Source organism: Helianthus annuus, chromosome 17 (genome assembly GCF_002127325.2).
Source record: "Helianthus annuus cultivar XRQ/B chromosome 17, HanXRQr2.0-SUNRISE, whole genome shotgun sequence".
Taxonomy (NCBI): domain Eukaryota; kingdom Viridiplantae; phylum Streptophyta; class Magnoliopsida; order Asterales; family Asteraceae; genus Helianthus; species Helianthus annuus.
The window spans coordinates 2,198,093-2,218,363 of record NC_035449.2 but is presented as its reverse complement, the minus strand read 5'-3'; the positions used below and the strand labels follow the sequence as shown (position 1 = coordinate 2,218,363).

Genomic DNA, 20,271 nt, shown 5'->3' with positions numbered 1-20,271 from the left:
GTCAAATGGTTGCTTTATGTGGTAGAGGTTTCTCGTTTTGTGCAAAACATGGTGGTGGTGCATGGGTTGGGCTTTTCTAGATGCCAACTTATTACCCAACAGGAATCAAATTGCTGATTCCTATGACACATCAATCCAACTGGAAACCAGTCGATAAGCTTAATTGGTACAAAAAGATCCCTCATTTTGAGAACACTAATTAACATAGGTTTGTTTTAACGGCAAATGTTTTTTTTTTTTAAACGAAAAGATATATTATATTAATCAAAAGGTTAACATCGGTTAACCCAAAATTACATCCACCAGAATTTTACACCTTCATACAAATTAAATCAAATCTACACCAATCCTCCCAGGTAAGTGTTAACGCCTTTGCCCGATGTTTCAGCCAAAGAAAACTTAGTACTTTAATCTTTTCCACGACATTCTTCACAGCCGCCCTTTTGTTATTGAAGACTGCATCGTTACGCATACGCCATATGCACCATATCACCATTTGGACGACCGAATCCACGATCTTTTGCCATCTCCTAGAACCACGGCAATGAGTGTGAAGATCAAGCACACCCCTCACACAAAAGAAAAAGGGAGTAGCAATTCTACACCACCTTAATAACTCTTCCCAGATTTCTTGTGTAAAACTACAAGCCGCAAACAAATGGTCACCAGATTCCACAGTTTCTTCGAGAAAAACACACTCCGAACTCGTAATATGGAAGTTCCTTCTCAGTAACGCCTCCTTAGTCGGTAGTCGGTTAAGAAACAGTCTCCATGTCAAAAAATTAACCTTAATCGGGCACCATTTATTCAGCAGGCTCGGGGTCTTCATTCGAGTTGGGCCGTAACAACATCCTAAGCCCACGAACTGAAAACGAGCCAGAATCCTCCATAGCCCATCTCCATGTGCCATTACTCAACTCCACTTTACACCAAAAAGTACAAATAAATTCATTATTCAGGTTTAAGTTCGGAACCTTCCCTCTAAAAGACAAGTGTCTCTACTAAGTGAGCTAGCCCCACATTGGCATACATCAGTTCTTAACATAAAAGATTTTTTATGTATAGAAAACACGTCTCAAATATCATCACCATGTTTTAAACTTAATGTTAGTGCATAGAGGAGAGCTCCTATCGTTACTAGGGGTGAACAAATGGTACCGTTACCGAATGTACCGTACGGAACAATTTTTCGGGATCGGTACTTTCGATTCAGTACGGTGCCGGTATTTTAGGTTGATTTGCCTTCAGATACCGTACCGGGACCCATTTTTTATGATTTCAAGATCGGTACTTTCGGTATTGCTACCGATCTCATCTCTATTGTTAACGATTCTAATGCTCAAATTACCTACATGTATGTATGTATATGTATGTATGTATGTATGTATGTATGTATGTATGTATGTATGTATGTATGTATGTATGTATGTATGTATGTATGAGTGTGTTTGTGTGTATATGCATATGTATGGATGTATGGGTCTGTTTGTTTGTATGTATGTGTATATGAGTGTGTTTGTGAGTATATGTATGGATGTATGGGTCTGTTTGTTTATATGTATGTATATGTGTGTATGGGTGTGTTTGTGTGAATGTATGTATATGTATGTTTGTATAGATGTTTTTGTGTGTATGTGTATGTATGTGGGTGTGTTTGCATTTATGTAGGTATATATATAGGTGTGTTTGTGGATATATATGAATAGGGTGGGAGTTGGCTACAAAGTCTGTTTTTCCTACAAAGTGTACAAAGTTATAAAACACCACAATTTCAGCCATAAAACACACTCAAAACCCATAAATAACATAGTAAAGATTACTAAAACACCATATTTGTGGATTTTGTGTTGTGTTTTGTTTTGGATGATAAAGCTTTGATTATCGAATGACTAATATTAGTGTGTTTTATGTTGATTATCATGATGTATTTTATATTCATAGTTGTATGATGGTGTGTTTGAAGTTTTTAAGGAGTGTTAGGGTTTGGATATTGTGTTTTAGTGATCTTTACTATGTTATTTGTGGGTTTTAAGTGTGTTTTATCGCTGAAATTGTGGTGTTTTATGACTTTGTACACTTTGTATGAAAAATGGACTTTGTAGCCAAACCCCACCCATAATATATGTATGTATCTATATACATATATATGGGGGTGTTTGTATGTATGTATATGTGTGGGTGTATGTATGTATGTATGTATGTATGTATGTATGTATGTATGTATGTATGTATGTATGTATGTATGTATGTATGTATGTATGTATGTATGTATGTATGTATGTATGTATGTATGTATGTATGTATGTATGTATGTATGTATGTATGTATGTATGTATGTATGTATGTATGTATGTATGTATGTATGTATGTATGTATGTATGTATGTATGTATGTATGTATGTATGTATGTATGTATGTATGTATGTATGTATGTATGTATGTATGTATGTATGTATGTATGTATGTATGTATGTATGTATGTATGTATGTATGTATGTATGTATGTTGTAATTTATGTGTATATGTATGGGGGTGTTCGTATGTATGTATATGTGTGGGTGTGTTAATGTGTGTATGTATGTATGTATGTATGTATGTATGTATGTATGTATGTATGTATGTATGTATGTATGTATGTATGTATGTATGTATGTATGTATGTATGTATGTATGTATGTATGTATGTATGTATGTATGTATGTATGTATGTATGTAAGTATGTATGTATGTATGTATGTATGTATGTATGTATGTATGTATGTATGTATGTATGTATGTATGTATGTATGTATGTATGTATGTATGTATGTATGTATGTATGTATGTATGTATGTATGTATGTATGTATGTATGTATGTATGTATGTATGTATGTATGTATGTTGTAATTTCTATTTGTAACTTTTAAGGAAATGATTTTACTTTGGATTGTGCTAGTGTTGATGATGGCTGATGTCATGGGTCGAGGCCATGGAAGAGATGGTGCCGAGGATCCACCACCTACCTATAGTGGCGGGCGAAATCGTCATGAGATGGACCATAAGTCTTATTATAATTAATTTGTTTATTCATTTATTCAAGTTATTATGACTAATAATTTTTAATTACAATTGCAGTTGTTAAATGCTAAAATGCAAGAGGGAATGCTAAAACCCTGAAACTCTCACAATAGGTGTCTAAAATGAGGGGGGTGACTCTTCCTTTTGTTAGACAAGCTACGTTTACTCCATTTGGTGTGTATAATGATTTATTCACACACGAAGTGGTAATTTATATGTGGCTGACCATCTAATTTGATAAAACTTTTTGGAAATATGTTTCCCCTGCCGAGAAGAATGCCTTGTATGAACATCTCAAGGTAAATGGTTTATTTAAGTATATTCCACAAGATTTTAAGGCCCAAACTCAATGCTCAGGTGAAGAAAGTAGTTCGTCACAGCTAGATAATGTCGCAGTATTTGAAAAAGGTGTTTGGTTCTAGGCGCGGACATATTAGAGGGATTGAGCATAAACCTCTTTCATCTACATCGTCGAGTTTCTTTGGTGAAGAGCATACAACTCCACAATTTACACAGGTAAAACTAGCTTATTTATTTTTAATTTCTTATATAAGGATCGATGAATGTGTGTTAGTGTAGTAAATTTGGTTTATGTTGGTAGTTTGCTAATTGGGTTAATGTTGATACTTTGGTAGTTTAGTATTTTGATTAGTGTTGTTTTCTTTGTTAAATGTTAGTTTAGTAGATTTGTTAAATGTTAGTAGTTCGTTAAATCTTAGTAGAATCGGTAAATATTAGTAGATTGGTAAATTTGGCTTATGTTGCTAGTTTGCTAATTGGGTTAATGTTAATACTTTGGTAGTTTGTTATTTTGATTAATGTTGGTTTTTTTGGTAAATGTTTGTTTAATAGATTTGTTAAATGTTAGTAGTTTGGTAAATCTTAGTATAATTAGTTAATGTTAGTAGATGATGGAGTTCTAGAGTGAACACTAGTGTATTGTGAACTGAGTGGACAAATCCTGACCATTGATTTACGTCATCAAATCGTAACATACACTAGTGTTTTTTCATCATCAAATCATGATCAAATCATGTTCATTGATTTACACTTGTGTATTGATAATCACTGGCTAGGATTAGTTCACACAGTTCACTATCAAAGGGGTTGTTCACAAATGAACCTAACCTTGTTAGTAGATTGGTAAATTTGGTTATGTTGGTAGTTTGCTAATTGGGTTAATGTTGATACTTTGATATTTTGGTATTTTGATTAATGTTTGTTTTTAGTAAATGTTAGTTTAGTACATTTATTAAATGTTAGAAGTTTGGTAAATCTTAGTATAATTGGTAAACATTAATAGATTAGTAAATTTGGTTTATGTTGGTGGTTTGCTAATTTAGTTAATTCTAACACTATATGGTAGGTTGGTAGTTAACTTATAATGTATACTTAATTTTGTTAGCTCATATTGTGTAGTTTGTTTCAAAACTCGACTTTCAGATATGAACTCCAAAAGTTTGTGAGTTCGACTAAAGCATCAAATGTAGGTGACGAAGATGACGGTGAAGAAGGGGTCGGAGATAATGATATGGAGTAACTTTACGTTTTAAATAGTTTTATGTTTATGACTTAATAGTGAGAAAACTAGAATCATAACATATATGTTTTTGTAGTTTTATATTAAGCATTTATATTTTTATGTAGTTTTATATTATGTAGTATATATGTTCTCAAACTGGAAATTGGTAGGTATTTTGTATTTGGAAAAAAACTCGAAAATATTGAAAAAAAAAAAAAGAACGTTAGCGGTGACATTTGTCGCCGCTAATACTCAAGGAGCATTAGCGTCGAAGACATTAGCGGCAAGATGTAGCCGCTAATGCCCTGTGAGCATTAGCGGCGACTTGGGCATTAGTGACGATTATAGAATATTAGCGACGAGGCATTAGCGATGATTTTACAGTGGAAAAATATCACCATTGTTGCCTTTGACAGCGACTTTGTGGGGTATTAAAATTGCCGCTAAGGCCCTATTCCTTGCAGTGAACGTGAATAAAAGCAAAATGCTTTATAAAATTCTAAACTTTTTTCCAAACAATATATTTTAGAAACGTAACTTTTAGAAAGGTATTTTGTAGAAAAGTATACTTTTGACAAAAATAAATAGAAAAAACACTTACAATTTTTCAAAATTCTTGGCTTTGTCCCTACATATTTTTTCCTACCCCTTGTGGGTTTCATTTCTTCTCATTAAAGTCCTTAAAACTATATTCTTCTTCTGAGTGAACAAAATATGTTTTTTTTTTTTTTTTGCAACTTCAACTTATAAGCTTAGACCAAAAAAATAAAAATAAAAATACACAATATCTTGTGGTGGACCTTCGATAATGTGGATAACCAACTCAACTAATATCTCTGTAAGCATGAAGAGTGGGTTAGGATACATGTAAATAGTCAATCCATGAGTTATGGTACCCTTAAGGTACCACAAAATGCATTTAATAGGAATCTAGTGGTGATTAGTAAGAGATGAAAAAGTTGTGAAAACTTACTACATAAGCAATCTTTGAACGAGTCATTACAAGGTAGTGTAAGACACCAACAGTTCTCAAATACATTGAATTGAGGGATGTTTGGCGTTCGAGAGAGACATGGATTACTAAGGTTAAGACAGACTAAAACCAATACATTGTAAAAGCTATTGTTAATAATACTATTAAGATAGATGAAGAGCATCATTAACGTCGCATGTACACGCAAGATATAGCTCAACTTACCCAAGTCTTTGAGCTTAAACTGAGAGAGTAATTGCCTAATTAAATCAAATCACAAATGATGAATATTTATCTGCAATAATGATGTCATCAACATATACAAGTAAATAGCAAAATGTTGAGTTTCTAAAGTAACAAAGAAGGGTGTATTATAGACACACTAAGTGAAGCCAAAAGGGATACACCTTGTAAGTAGCTTAAAGACGAAACTCTCGTTGTTGCATGCTGAAGGCCGTCAAGAGCCTTTTACAACAAGCATATATATATATATATAAGGTAAGGATAGTGTAAAAAGGGCTTAAAGTGTGAGAAGTGTATTATAACACTATATATAATACTATATAACACCCTATAAACATTGTATAACAATATGTAACACCATATAATACCATATAACACTATGTAACACTATATATCATTATATAACAAATATAACACTATACATCTATCATAGGCATCCTATCAAACAACCTATAGTGTTATATTTGTTATATAATGATATATAGTGTTACAAAGTGTTATATGGTATTATATGGTGTTACATATTGTTATACTGTGTTTATAGGGTGTTATATAGTGTTATATATAGTGTTATAATACAATTCTCACACTTTGAGCACTTTTTACAGGATCCTCTACCTATATATATATATATATATATATATATATATATATGATGCAGTAGAGTAAAGTAGAATAAACAAAACCAAAAGGTTGTGTCATATATATATAGTCTCCGTAAAAAATCATGAAGACAAACACGTTACTAGCAATCTAGCATCAACCTATCTAATATCCCACTTATGGGAAAAGAGAACTGATAAAACCTCATGAAAATGATTGGTTAATAATCATGCTAAAGATCTTAACATAGTCAATGCTTTTTTAGTTTTCGAGTGAAAGCCTATAACAAGAAGTCGATGTTGACTAACAAAACCATCAGATGAATTGATTTTGGTGAAAATTTATTTGATTGTATATCTCCAAGAAATGGATAATAAAGACACCCAAAAGTGTATAAATATTGTTGTCTAAGTCAAACAAAAAAGAATTGGATAAGGAGAAAGGCATTAGGATTATAAGCATCATGTTACAATTTTTGGAGTAAATGTGCATGGAAGATTAAAGCACAAGTATTATAACCGGTTATCACTTTAAGCTGTTATTGCTTTAATCAGTTATTACTTTAAATGGTTCAGTTAGTTACTTTAACTGATTCAGTTAATAATCAGTTATTTTTGGTTAATTAACTGGTTATTTAAAAAAAATCATTTTTTTCTTTGTTAATGGTACATCGGTTAAAAACCGGTTAAAAATAACAGGTTACCATCCTAAACATCTATAACTGGTTACAAACCGCCGACTTTTTATAACTCCTAGTTGGTCATTGATGTACCGGTTATTAAACCCATTCTGGTTCTGGTTCTGGTTCCAGTTAATAACCAGTTTCGATTAACAAATCGGTTTTTTTTTTTCGCACCTTAGTTAGAAGTGCTTATTTGACTAGTAGACTGATACAAATATTCAGTAGGTGTAGATGGGCCTTGAGATCCAAAATGATCATTTATATTGGACTAGTAAACTCCCCCCAGTGCTATTGAGTTCGTGTAAGTTATTAGAGTCAGACAGTTGACATGCAAATATTATTGTTTTTTTCTTGAGAAAACATTTTTTATATATTACATTTCATATTTAATGTTTACGTAACTTTATTGTATTATTATGGTTTTCAAGTCAGCTTTTTGTTACAACACAGCTTTCAAGCCAAACCACATGTTCTTTTTCTTACGGTAAAGAGTTTAAATAAACAAATGTAGAATTAAATTATTAACAATCCATTGAGTCATGTTTCATGTTTGGCCGATGGTTAATTTTTGTAATCCTTCAATAATTTATAATGATTTTAGACCACCTTTAAAGATTAATTAATTAATAATGATTTTAGACCGCCTTTAAAAGGTTGTAAAGATATTTCCATGTGGCAATCTTCAATTGATATTAGATTCTTTAATTATTTTAGCACCTGATCGAACTAAAATACAAATTACTAATAACTACTAATAATAATTGTATTGTTTAAACTTTAACATGTATTAATGTTATTTTATTTACAATTGTTATCATTATTACTAATTTAAAAGTTATTGTTACAACTACAAAATTGAGTATTATTCATTCCTTCAATTCCCTTAGCTTCCTATAATCATTGGAAAGTTTGATTTCAATAGGGTCCAAAAAGTTGTCCACAGCAGTTGCTCATCAACAGGGGGCAGGGGTTTGTCTTTAATAGGCTAGGGTTTGCTATTCAGAAGGGGGTAGCGGCGCAGCTTGTTGCTCGCTTACCTGCGATATTGATGTAACTCGGCCAGGATTTTATTTGCAGATATAATAATAACATAGTATTTGAGATTTCAATATCACAATATGTAAATCAATCATCACAGTATTCTCTTCATTAAATTTCTGTTCCAGCTACTCAAACACTATATCATATAATGCTATTCTAGTGCAAGTATATTTATTACATCGTATATCTCATCCGCAAAACATATAAACACATAACCGACTAGTGAAATAGCGGATCAAGCAGTGATCTAGCTATCTAAGCTCCAAATATCATCCTCGTTTGGCTCATTATGGTCCATGGAGAAAAATGGCTTGTCGCCAGATTTCCCATAGCAAGAGACGTGCTTAGTTTCCTCCATTCGAACGTCGAGCTGAGAAGCCAAAAACTTGTCCACATCTGCCCAATTACACTGATCATATGAATAACCATGATCAAAAGTAGTGGTTGTGCTCATATGAGGAGATGTAGTCATAGCGGGACTTTCAAGCCGAGGGAGGTGATCAACAAATATGTCGTTGACAGGGTTTATGAATTGCTCCATAGGACCATGATCGTGGGTGGTACAATTATCTATTTCTTGCATGCAAGACCTACCATCCATGTACGCGAGTAATTGTTCAAGAACACCGTCTTTGTTTGACGATTGCAACTCATGTGCTCTTGTGTCCATAGAGCTAGATAATGATCTTTTGGGTGTCTCAATGGATTTATGGTAGTGTTTCTTCTTGAACAAACGGCATACCACCCACCCTTCTTCATGTGTACAATCACACAAGTTAGAAGCCTAGATCAAACACAAATGTCCAAATACAAGTTAATGCTTCTTGATCATAAGTATGCACTAATGCACATGCATCATAATAAAAAAAAACAATAACTACATTACCACTACCACTAACATAATAACCATCAATAACCATCACTAGTGCTCTAGTGGTGGCCACGGGTATTTAAGTTCCACCTATAGTGGGCCCGGGTGAGTTTTCTCCTCCAGGTCTCAAGTTCGAGTCTGGGTGATAGGGGTTTCTCATTGAGGGGTTTAAAATGGGGATCTATTGTGCGAGAGTGCTCTCTAGCGCGGACCCGGTTAAGACAACGTATGCTAAACCTCCCGACATTCGCGAATAATTCACACCTTTCAAAAAAAAAAAAAAACAACTACCACTAACATAATATTTTATGTTCTTAAGTCAAATTTAGATAATATTATGTTCCCCATTTAACTAAAGTAGAATTATGTTCTCTAATAAAGTTAACTTATGAAAACTTACATTTGAATCTTGGATGGGAATGATAATATCATCAAGCCTATACTCATGCATAATCCAATCAGATTTCTGGCCATGAGGTGCTCTCCCTTTGTAAAACACCAATGTCTTCCTCATGCCGATTCGTTGAAGGCTACTATGTATGACCTTATCGCGTCCAGTGGCTTTCCAGAATCCAGCAGCAGTTGCGCGATTTGTTCGGGTCCCACTCGGATATTTCTTGTCTTTGTGGCTAAAAAAGTACCAATCATTTTGCGCGTTGGAGCCTAAGTTGCATTTTTCTACAAAAGAAACAAAATTCTTAACTTTGTTTAGAATTATTAAAATCTTGGATTGAATGAACAAAAATACCTTGGATGTCCCAGGGTTCAAGCTTATTAAGATCAACCTCTTGAATAACATCAAGATCAATCGATTCGTACGCAACTTTCTTCCTTAAGTAATAGTGAAGAAGCTCTTCTTCGGTCGGATGGAATCGAAACCCTGGAGGCACTTTGGATAGACCATTAACTTTCATAGTTAACTTCATTTCTTCTCTTGACATTGATATTGTATGATAGCTCAAACTAAACTAAAAAGATGTGATAGTTTGGTTGTAAGGACACGGATTTATATACGAATAGAAAAAAGTGTTGGAAAAAGGACACAATAAAAAAGTAACACGATAATGTCATGGCAACCACCATCCGGACCAGGTATTTTCTTTGGTTCACACTCGCGATTCGTAACGACGATTTGTTTTGATTCATGGGTACCCAGAAAAGTGTTGATAATCAACAAAAATGATTTGAAAACAACAAACAACCTAAACACAACAATACAACATAAAAGAAAAAACAGTAGATGTGTGTTTGTGTTGGGAGATACGGGGTCCCAGTAGATAGGGCGTGTGCTAATGCTAGCAGATGATATTCTTCCGTCGCGACAACGACACCTATAACGACAACGATGTTTGATCTCTAATTCAACTCTCAACTCTCAGAAAATCACACACAGTTGGAATTGTGTAGGAAAAAAACTATTTTCGTAGGAACTGTGCAGGAAAAACGAATACATTCCGTTGTAATTGTGTAGGAAGAAAAAAAAAATCGTAGGAAATGCGTTGGAAAGTTAAGAAAATTAATTCCGTGAGAAATAAGTAAGAGAATCCAATGAAATTTTTGTGTGGGAAAGGAGTAGGAAACTCCATAGGAAATACGTTAGAAAAGGATTACCTACGAGGAGAATTCCTATAACCCGTTTTCGTGGGAAGTCTGTTGGTAACTGCAGTTACCCACGGATTTCCTACAGAAATTGACGTAAGAATAGTAGCAGTTTTCTAGTAGTACCAGACAGACGGTGAGAGACAAGATGATTAACGTCAAAAGTTTAATAATATAATTACTTTGGGGATGAGTCGATAAAAGAATGATGATTGTTTGAAGAAATATCCTACTTTCATCATTCTAGTAACAACTATGAACGACGGCAGATCACGATGGAACTTTACAACTTTTTACCACTAATTCCGTTGCAAAATCATCCACAGTTGACATTTCATTTTCGATCTTGAATTATTAGTCAAACGTAGTGGTGATCAGCTAGATGAAAGGATATTTAGAGTTGGTGTAAGGGGTAGAAATTGTAAATCATTTTTTAGTTGTCACAAACACGTTTGGATTGGGATGAGTTTTTTATGCATGTATCATATTAAGGGATAATCACTAGATTTACCATATGCTAGCAAATATAATAAACAAAATAGTCATGGATTTTTTAAATTACAAATACACCAAAACGTAAGATGTCTAATTGGCGAATGAGATGATCTAGGCGCAGCGCATGGCGTCGGCGCAAAAGATCACCTTGGCTGGAAGGCTACATATGTTGTGCCGCGGTGCAGTGAGGGCACATGCCCTTGTGTGATTTGTCGAAATAATTGGTAACTAAAAAAAGAAAGTAAAATGACTATTTTCGTAAATTCAAAAGTCAAGGTTATTCTGATAATTATCTTGGTCAACATAGCTTTTTTAAAGTCGCTCCCATCTCTCAAGGTTTAGTGAGAGGTATTTGGTTAACATAGTATGTATTTGAGTATGAATCCATAGATATATAGCTATCGACTGATCTTGAACACACGATTGGAAACATTATTTCTTTTTTATGTATCTAATAGCTTACGCTTGTTATGTGGCATCGGTTAATGGAAAACTATATGTTCTCGGTGTAAGGTTCCACAAATATTCACGTTTTCGATTAGGGATTTACTTGAATTTCACAACACAACAAGATTGGATCAAAAAAAGAAAGAGACGTTACATGGTATTATCATGTAGGTAGGGCTGTAAACGAACTGAACATTCAGCGAACAGTTCGTGAACCGTTTGGCGGGAAGTTCGTTTATGTTCATTCGATTAGCTTAACGAACGAACACGAACAAAAAATTTCGTTCAGTTAGCTTAGCGAACGAACACGAACACAGGTCTCGTTTGTTCGGCTACGTTCATGAACGTTCGATAATATGTTCGTTTACGTTCGTTCGTGTTTGTTTGATTATATAAAAAAATATATTCAGTTCCGACCATTTATCTAGTGTTTCTTCATTGGCGCCCACCGTTTTCTCAGTTTTTCTAGTTTTTACCTCGTTTCGATTCAGTTCATTCCATTTTTCTGTTTTTGCACATGGCAGAAAATTCATCTTCTCACCGACAACCTGGTCCTCGACCAAACATCGGAAACAATTTCCAAACAGAAGGATCCCCAGAACATTGGGTTAACAGATGCCAAGCTGCTTTAAACACAATCGTTATGCAAATCACCAGATCTGATTTCCCAAACGTCAGATCTGGAGAAGAAATCAACACTACAGAATTGGACCCATCAACCCCACCTCGGGGGGACGTCCAATCCAGCCAGTACAGAGATAGCAGTTATCAGAAACAAATACACATGGTTCAAGGAGGTCCGTCACGAAGACCAAATAAACGAAACTATGATCAACATTGGAGAGAATAGCAAGTCGTGTTCCCTGTTGTTCCCGGGGGCCCTCAGGAAGAACGACCAGTGATTATCACTGGTATTTTTGGTCATTACCGAACAGACTATATGTTCATAGATCCAGGTAGCTCGATGGACATCATATACGAACAGTGCTTTAAACAGCTCGATTCAGAAGATAAAGCACGTTTGGAACCGGTCGATTTTCCCCTCACCGGTTTCTGTAATGAAGTTGTATTCCCATTAGGGCAAATCGCTTTCCCGGTGACTTTATCAGATGGTAAACATTCACGAACAGTTACAGTCAATTTCATGGTCATGCCAGCAACATCACGACATGATGTTTTGCTCGGGAGAAGGTCACAAAGAGAATTCAGCATGATCACTTCCATTCCACATGCTGCTTGTGGATTTCCGACAGAAACCGGCGTTGCAATTCTCTATCCAAGCAAAGAAGTCATGTCCGTGGACGACGAACCACCAGCAAAGGTAGTTAAACCTTCGGCACCAAACGAACCAGAGAAATGGGTTCTGAACAACGAATACCCAGAGCAGACCATTCTGTTAGGACAAGCCATTTCACCAGCAACACGCATACAACTAAAAGAATTGTTGTTTAACAACAAAGATATATTTTCCTGGTGCCCAGCAGACATGACTGGAGTTCCACGCGACATCGCGCAACATTGTCTAAACATCAAACCATCAGTAGAACCTGTTGCTCAGGGGAGGCGCAGCTTCAGTGAAGAAAAAGCAAAAGCGATGGATGAGCAAGTGACAGAGTTACTCAATGCGGGAATCTTGCGTGAAGTAAAATACCATACATGGGTTGCTAACCCAGTGATGGTACAAAAACATAGCGGCGGATGGAGAATGTGTGACGATTTGAAGGACCTAAACAAAGCATGCCCCAAAGATTGCTACGCACTCCCAGAGATAGACAAAAAAGTCGACTCTCTGGCATCATTCAGATGGAAATGCTTTCTCGACTGTTATAAGGGTTATCACCAGGTCCAGATGAAAAAAGAAGACGAAGACAAAACCGCGTTCCGCACAGATAAAGGCATCTACTGCTACACGAAAATGCCGTTTGGTTTGCGCAACGCAGGCGCAACTTATCAACGCCTAATGGACACAGTCTTTAGCGAGGATATTGGCAAAACTGTCGAAGTATACATGGATGACCTCGTCATCATGAGCCATGAAGAAGAGACAATGCTCGACAATATCCAGCGCACGTTCGATTCCTTACGTAGCGTGAACTTAAAACTTAACCCAACAAAATGCTCCTTCAGCATGGAAGAAGGAAAATTTTTGGGTTTTATAGTTACAAGAGACGGCTTTAAGGTCAATCCAGAAAAAGTGCAGGCCATCCAGCTAATGCCGTCACCTGCAACAGTCAAAGAAATGCAAAGGCTCGCCGGACGATTAGCAGCTCTGAACAGATTCTTGGCTAATCATGTGGCAAAATCTTATCCATTTATCAGTACGCTGCGAAACTGCGGAAAGAAGACTCCTTTTCAATGGACGCCAGAAGCAGAAGCAACATTCAAGCAAATGAAAGAATGTTTAATTCAGCTACCAACACTGACCGCGCCAAAAGAAAAAGAACCGTTAATCTTATATCTGTCAGCCGCGGAAGTAGTGGTAGGCGCAGTGTTAATGGTAGAACGGGAAAATATCCAGACTCCAATCTACTATATCAGCAAAATGCTCACTGGCCCCGAAACTCGTTACTCAATGATAGAGAAATTGGTTCTAGCGTTAATACACGCATCCAGACGCTTACGCAGGTACTTCTCAGGCCATGTCATCACAGTTCTCACGAATTATCATTTAGGCCAAATCTTGTCAAAGCCTGACGTGGCGGGAAGATTGGCTAAATGGGCCATTGAGCTGGGAGGTTACAACATTTTTTACAGACCAAGACCCGCAATCAAAGGGCAAGTTCTAGCAGACTTCGCCACTGAAGTTCCCATCGATAAAATACAAGAATGTGAGGCAATTCAGAACCCAACACCTGTTTTCGACGACAGAGTCTGGACCTTACACACAAATGGTGCTTCCAATGATGACGAAGCATTTTTAGCAGGTCTCCGTCTAGCACTCAAAATGGGGGCAAGAAACCTTGAAGCCAACGTTGACTCAAAGCTAGTAGCTGAACAAGTTAACGGTCGTTATGATGCAAAGGGGGAAGCTATGGCGTTATACCTTGAACAAGCGCGGATGTTAATCAGCCAATTTCAAAGATTCAAAGTCAATCACATAAACAGAAGCGAGAACAAGCACGCTGACGCGCTAAGCAAGTTAGCTGCTACCAGCTTTAAGCACTTAGCAAAGGAGGTACGCATAGAGGTATTATCCAACCCTTCCATTCATCTCAAGCAAGTAAGCGTCATAGAAATGGGAGATCCATCATGGATGTCTCCAATTATTTTGTACCTTCAACACGGAAAACTTCCGGAAGGAAAGGCAGAAGCCCGAAAAATACAACACAAAGCAATAAACTACGAGATGGCGGATGGCGTCCTTTATAGAAAATCATTCATGGGCCCATTACTACGCTGTGTTGATAAAACAGACGCCCAATACCTAGTCAGAGAAATCCATGAAGGATTATGCGGGATACACGCGGGACCGCGCATGGTCGTGGCAAAAATAATGAGCGCCGGATACTACTGGCCAGGAATGCACATGGACGCAGTTGATCTTTTAAGAAGATGCGAGGCATGTCAACGCCACGCACCAAAGACACTCCAACCCAAAAACCCACTAATTCCCGTTACTTCCGCCTGGCCATTCCAACAGTGGGGCATTGATCTTGTTGGCCCATTTCCTGACGCACCAGGTGCAGTAAAATTCATCATCGTCGCGGTGGACTACTTCACAAAATGGGTGGAAGCTAAAGCTTTAGCCTCAACAACAGCAATGGTAATCCGCAAATTTATATGGGAACATATCATTTGCAGATTTGGGTTACCATTGCGCATTATTTCCGACAATGGTACAAACTTCGCCGCGGAAGACTTCAAAAATGGTTCAAAGAAATGAAAATCGAGCACAGCTTTGCCTCCGTTGCGCATCCTCAAGCGAACGGTCAGGTAGAAAGCGTAAACAAACAAATCGTTGACGGCATAAAAGCGCGACTTGGGACAGCGCGCAGAGGGTGGGTTGACGAACTTCCCAGCATACTTTGGGCGCATCGAACAATGCCAAAGACTAGCACCGGAGAAACTCCGTTCAGTCTAGTCTATGGGTCCGAGGCTGTCATTCCAGCTGAGATAGGTTTACCATCACCGTGCATGTTAGCCATGGAAAAACAGAGCAATGAACAAGAGCGAAGAATGGATTTGGATCTTCTGGAAGAGAGGCGCGAGAACGCTGCCATAACGGAAGCAAGGTACAAATCCAAGCTCGAAAAATATTACAATGCGCGCGTCCGTGTTTGCACCTTTGTCCCCGGCGATTTTGTCTTACGCGACAACGAGGCGTCAAACGCCGAAAAGCCCGGCAAATTAGCGCCAAGGTGGGAAGGACCATACGTCATTAACGAGGTCTTAGGCAAGGGGGCATATACCCTAAAGAGGATCGATGGGACCCTAGTTCCCCGCACCTGGAACGCACAACAGTTGCGCAGGTGTTACATATGAACCAAGTCTACAAAAGCGGAAAGAACATACAGGCAATGTATTTCTTTATTATGTCTTGCATCACAAGCCTTGCGCTTCTATCAATACAAACATCATTTTACTTACATCACTGTTTATTACAAATTGCATGTAATTTCTTTGGGTCGCGCGAAAACGATATGGTCAAACATTGTTGTAACACCACGAATTTTTGTGTCCAATGATGTGTTAACACGTGTCATTTGTTTACACGTGGCATCTATAATAAATAAAGGACTAATTTTGACAAACCTTGAAAGTATATAAATTCGAGGGTTATAAATGTCAACAAGGGTAAATATACTGTATAGTATCCCTAAATAATGCTTAAACCTTCAAACGAATAAAATTATAGATCGTACAAAAACAAAACGCGGAAGAAAGTGAGAGATTACAAACTACAGGGGTTAACTGTGTCAACATGTTTAATAATACCTCTGAGTGACCCTTTAACGTTCCAAAGACTTTGTAACGGTATTATACCCTCACTAAAATAATATATATGAATTTCGCGAAGTTTCGATATGAAACGAGAAAGTTACGATCGAATTCGTAGAAGAAGGGTTAAAAGCGTCAACAGTGAAAGTTAAGGCTTTCCAATATAATTAATAAATAAACCGGGGACTTAATAATGCGGGTAAATAACACGAGGCCCCTATCGGTAAATAACCGAGGGCCAAACCGCAAAGTTACCCCTTCAAAACCGAAAGGTCAGGCAAATCATTACGAAAGATTTCGTTATTAATGGCTGGATTCTGCAATCATTGAAAAAAGATTTGAAAATCCTGAAATCTTAACCTCTCGCGGCCCGCGTGAAGGTTAAGCTTAAGTTGAGGCGGGCCGCGAGCCACCTCAATTACGCGCCTGGATTCTTAATCCTAGGCGGCCCGCGTAAAAGAGCATGGGGACTCCCATGCGGGTCGCGTAAAGTGCCCAGATGCAGAATTGTTGTAACTACATGGCTTTTGGAGCTTATGAACGACCAAACCTCAATCAATGAGGCATGGGTGCCCCCTACTCGACCCATAACCCTCTAATACACCTGCCATTCATCCAAGGGCACTTGTAGAGTTGTGTGTAATGATCTTGAGCCATAACATTTGCTATAAATAGCACTAGTATGCAACATAACATTCACAACATCAAAACACACACCTCTGATCATTTCAAGAGCTCTCAAGTCCTCTTCTCTGCTCCATAAGCAAGAACACAACTTCTGTAAGTGATCTAACCCTTTGTGGTGTCACATTTCCTTAGTAAATGGCTAAGAACCAAACCGTCGTAACTACGGTTTGACTTTACAATAAATCAGTAATGGTTCAGTCTTAGGACGAATCAAAAGTGGTTATGAGTTGGTACTTATGTGGGTAATAAACCTCTAAAATGGTTCCCTCTGATCACCACTCTAACTATGTCAAATGTCGAGTCAAACGCGCACTTAAAAAGCCAACAGAAAGCTATTTTAGCGATTTAAGCATAATCTGTAATATACAAGTTATGGAACCTGTTTTGACAATCATAAAACATGATAATGAGTATATAAACCTGTTTGCGCTCGTTTGAATCGATCATTTACTATATAGAACCGGTTCGGAGCCGAAAGTCGCAAAAGTTTGACTTTTGCTTTGACTTCAGTTCTGACCCGTTTTAGTGAGGTATAAATATACCTTAGGACTCTCTTAGGACCAGGTCACATGTTGGTATACGCCTCTGTGGTCGGTTCATGAGTTATCCGAGTCTTTTACGTATTTCCGTCATTCGCCTAAAAGTTGACCGTAACGGCCTTTTAAAATTAAAACGAGTATTTCGGACATGTGAACGGACCAAAACCTTGCTTGTTAAATTATAAGCATGTCCTTAAAATTTCACGTCAACCCGAGGTCTAGAATGAGAGTTATGCTAATTAGCGCAATTTAAATAAACTTTAGTAATTAACGGCGCAATTAGCATAACGCCTATCTAAACCAAGATTTCGTCACCAAATCTTTTACCCACTGTTATAAATTAATATTTTGGGAATTTTAAATATTTTTAATAATTTTTACCTTGCTCATAACCTGCGGTTATGGCTACGGTTCGGTAAATACCGAATATGCCCTTTTTGGCCAAAACAGGAGTTCTACAAGGTCTTTTGACCCGATTCCAGTTGCCACTGGTTTTAAATAATAAATGAAGTAATTTAAGCTTTATAAGCTGTTCGGGAAACTCAGATTTCCTGTAGAACTCGAAAAGCCTTTTTAAAGCCTTTAAAATGACCGAAAAGTCCCTACGGGGCATAATATAAACTTAAACTCGTTACGGGCATTACGGAAGGTATCCTACTGATACCAAAATACTTTTAAGGCATATTGACTTAGGAAATAAGCGTAGGACACTTATGGTTTACCGTTTCGGCTATTTGCGCACACGGTACGGCTCATGGAACTAGTTTTCGTGCAATAGCCGATATGGGTCAAATTATATTATTTGAACCCCAAAATCCAGAGTATGAACTATAAACCCATGTAAAACAAGTCACTGAACTTGTTGGGTCCAAATCATACTCCATTCTCAGTTTTCGCCTTTTCGTGCGAATTAACCATATCTATGTATCGGAATCAACCGGTTTAAGCTACGGCTAATATAAGGACCGTTAGGATTCTAAGAGGTTAATTAAAACCTTCGTTCCAGATTAGGAGCCCCAGTAAAAGCTATCGGTGACTTGATCTAAATTAAGGATTAATACTTGCAAAGGTAAATACTTTAACTTATTTCCCCTATATGGGCTTGGGTTACGGTATATTAATACCGCTTGATTGAGCATTATATAATTCCATCGCTTAGGTGGTTAATTGATTAAATATGATCGGCTCATTTAAACAGTTTTGTTGCTTATAAGCCTTTGGGGGGTTTAATGACCGTTGTCCCGGATATCCTTGGCATCATTTTACGAAATGGCCACGACCATCGACATCCCGGTGTAGGCGTACACCCGGTATAAAGTGTCGACATTAAAATTAAAAGACGTAGCCGTTGGTTTTTATACTACGGTTTTACGCAAACGTGGTGTGTCTATAAATCTTTAACCCGGCACGACCCGGGCTACTGAACGCATAAAAGAACATGTAAAACGTTCACAAGATCATTATGAATTTTCCCAAGTTATAAAAGAGTTTGTGCCTTGTGCATTCAAATCAATTTTAATAAACATTTTCAAATGTGTCAGTTGAATGTATTTACCAGTGTAAACTGACGTATTTTCCCCAAAAAGATTAAGTGCAGGTACCTAAACGTAATTGGCTGGTATTAGCTCCCTAGCGTCGGGATAAGCCTCGCAAGCTTGATTGCAGTATCTGATGGAACAATACTTTATGTTTATTTACGATCCACTGTGGATATATCCAACCCCTGTAATACATTTTGATATTACAATCAGAGGTTGAAATTTATATATTTATCTTATGCTTCCGCTGTGCATTATATAATTGTGTGGTTTGACTATATTGTTGCCAACATCGTCACGGTAATCCCCCACCGGGCCCACCGGTGAGACACGTGGAAATCGGGGTGTGACAGGTTGGTATCAGAGCCAACATTGAGTGAATTAAACACTATCCTAATGTGTTTAATCTCAATAACACAATTGCACATACTTGAGTCTAGACAATAACTTAGGACAAATTCGGATTATTACTCCTTTTTGTCTTTATTTTCGATTGATTTTTAATAAGTTTTGGAGCAGGAAAATGCCACCTGTTATATTCCGAGGAAGAGGAAGGGGAAGAAGAGGCCGAGGAGAAATCGTGACACATCACGATAAAGAAGCTGGACCATCTGGTACAAGACATCCTTCGATGACACGAAGCGAAGAGCCACAACGACGAAGAGATCTTTACGAACCCGCGAGGCATTCCACTTCGCACAGCTTGACGCCATCCTACCGGCACTCCTTTGGGCCAGATTCAGAAAATAATCCCAACAACCCACAACCTTCCTTCATACCTCTGCAACGTTCAGTTTCGCACCGGAATTATGACGACCCTACTCCATACTACATAGGTCAGTTTAATCCGGCTGACTACATACAGGAACCTTCAGGTTTTGTTCCACTAGGGCCTCAAGACCATTTTTCTGAAGATCCCATGGAGGAAGATGAGGATCCAACTGAACCAGCTCGTGGTACGCCCACGCATCCGATAGAAGTTTCTGATGGGTCATCCTTCCATGGAACGCCCTATCAAGGACCTGACAGTTTCCA

General features: G+C 37.3%; 3 protein-coding genes across 3 annotated transcripts; 1 reads left to right on the top strand and 2 right to left on the bottom strand.

The window, feature by feature from the left end:
- Positions 1-310: 310 nt before the first annotated feature.
- LOC110921327 lies at positions 311-910 on the bottom strand. The gene has a single exon (XM_022165625.1). The coding sequence runs from the start codon at positions 908-910 to the stop codon at positions 311-313; it is 600 nt and encodes a 199-aa protein (XP_022021317.1).
- A 7,319-nt stretch (positions 911-8,229) lies between these two features.
- LOC110925909 (NAC domain-containing protein 12) lies at positions 8,230-10,610 on the bottom strand. Its single transcript, XM_022169707.2, has 3 exons — positions 9,742-10,610; positions 9,394-9,671; positions 8,230-8,906 (listed from the first exon to the last, which is right to left on the bottom strand). Exons 1-3 carry the CDS (start codon positions 9,932-9,934, stop codon positions 8,370-8,372), a joined length of 1,008 nt encoding a protein of 335 aa, XP_022025399.1. The 5' UTR covers positions 9,935-10,610; the 3' UTR covers positions 8,230-8,369.
- A 1,888-nt stretch (positions 10,611-12,498) lies between these two features.
- LOC110921323 lies at positions 12,499-16,016 on the top strand. Its single transcript, XM_022165619.1, has 2 exons — positions 12,499-15,219; positions 15,336-16,016. The coding sequence occupies exons 1-2, from the start codon at positions 12,499-12,501 to the stop codon at positions 16,014-16,016; spliced, it is 3,402 nt and encodes a 1,133-aa protein (XP_022021311.1).
- The last annotated feature ends 4,255 nt before the right edge of the window (positions 16,017-20,271 follow it).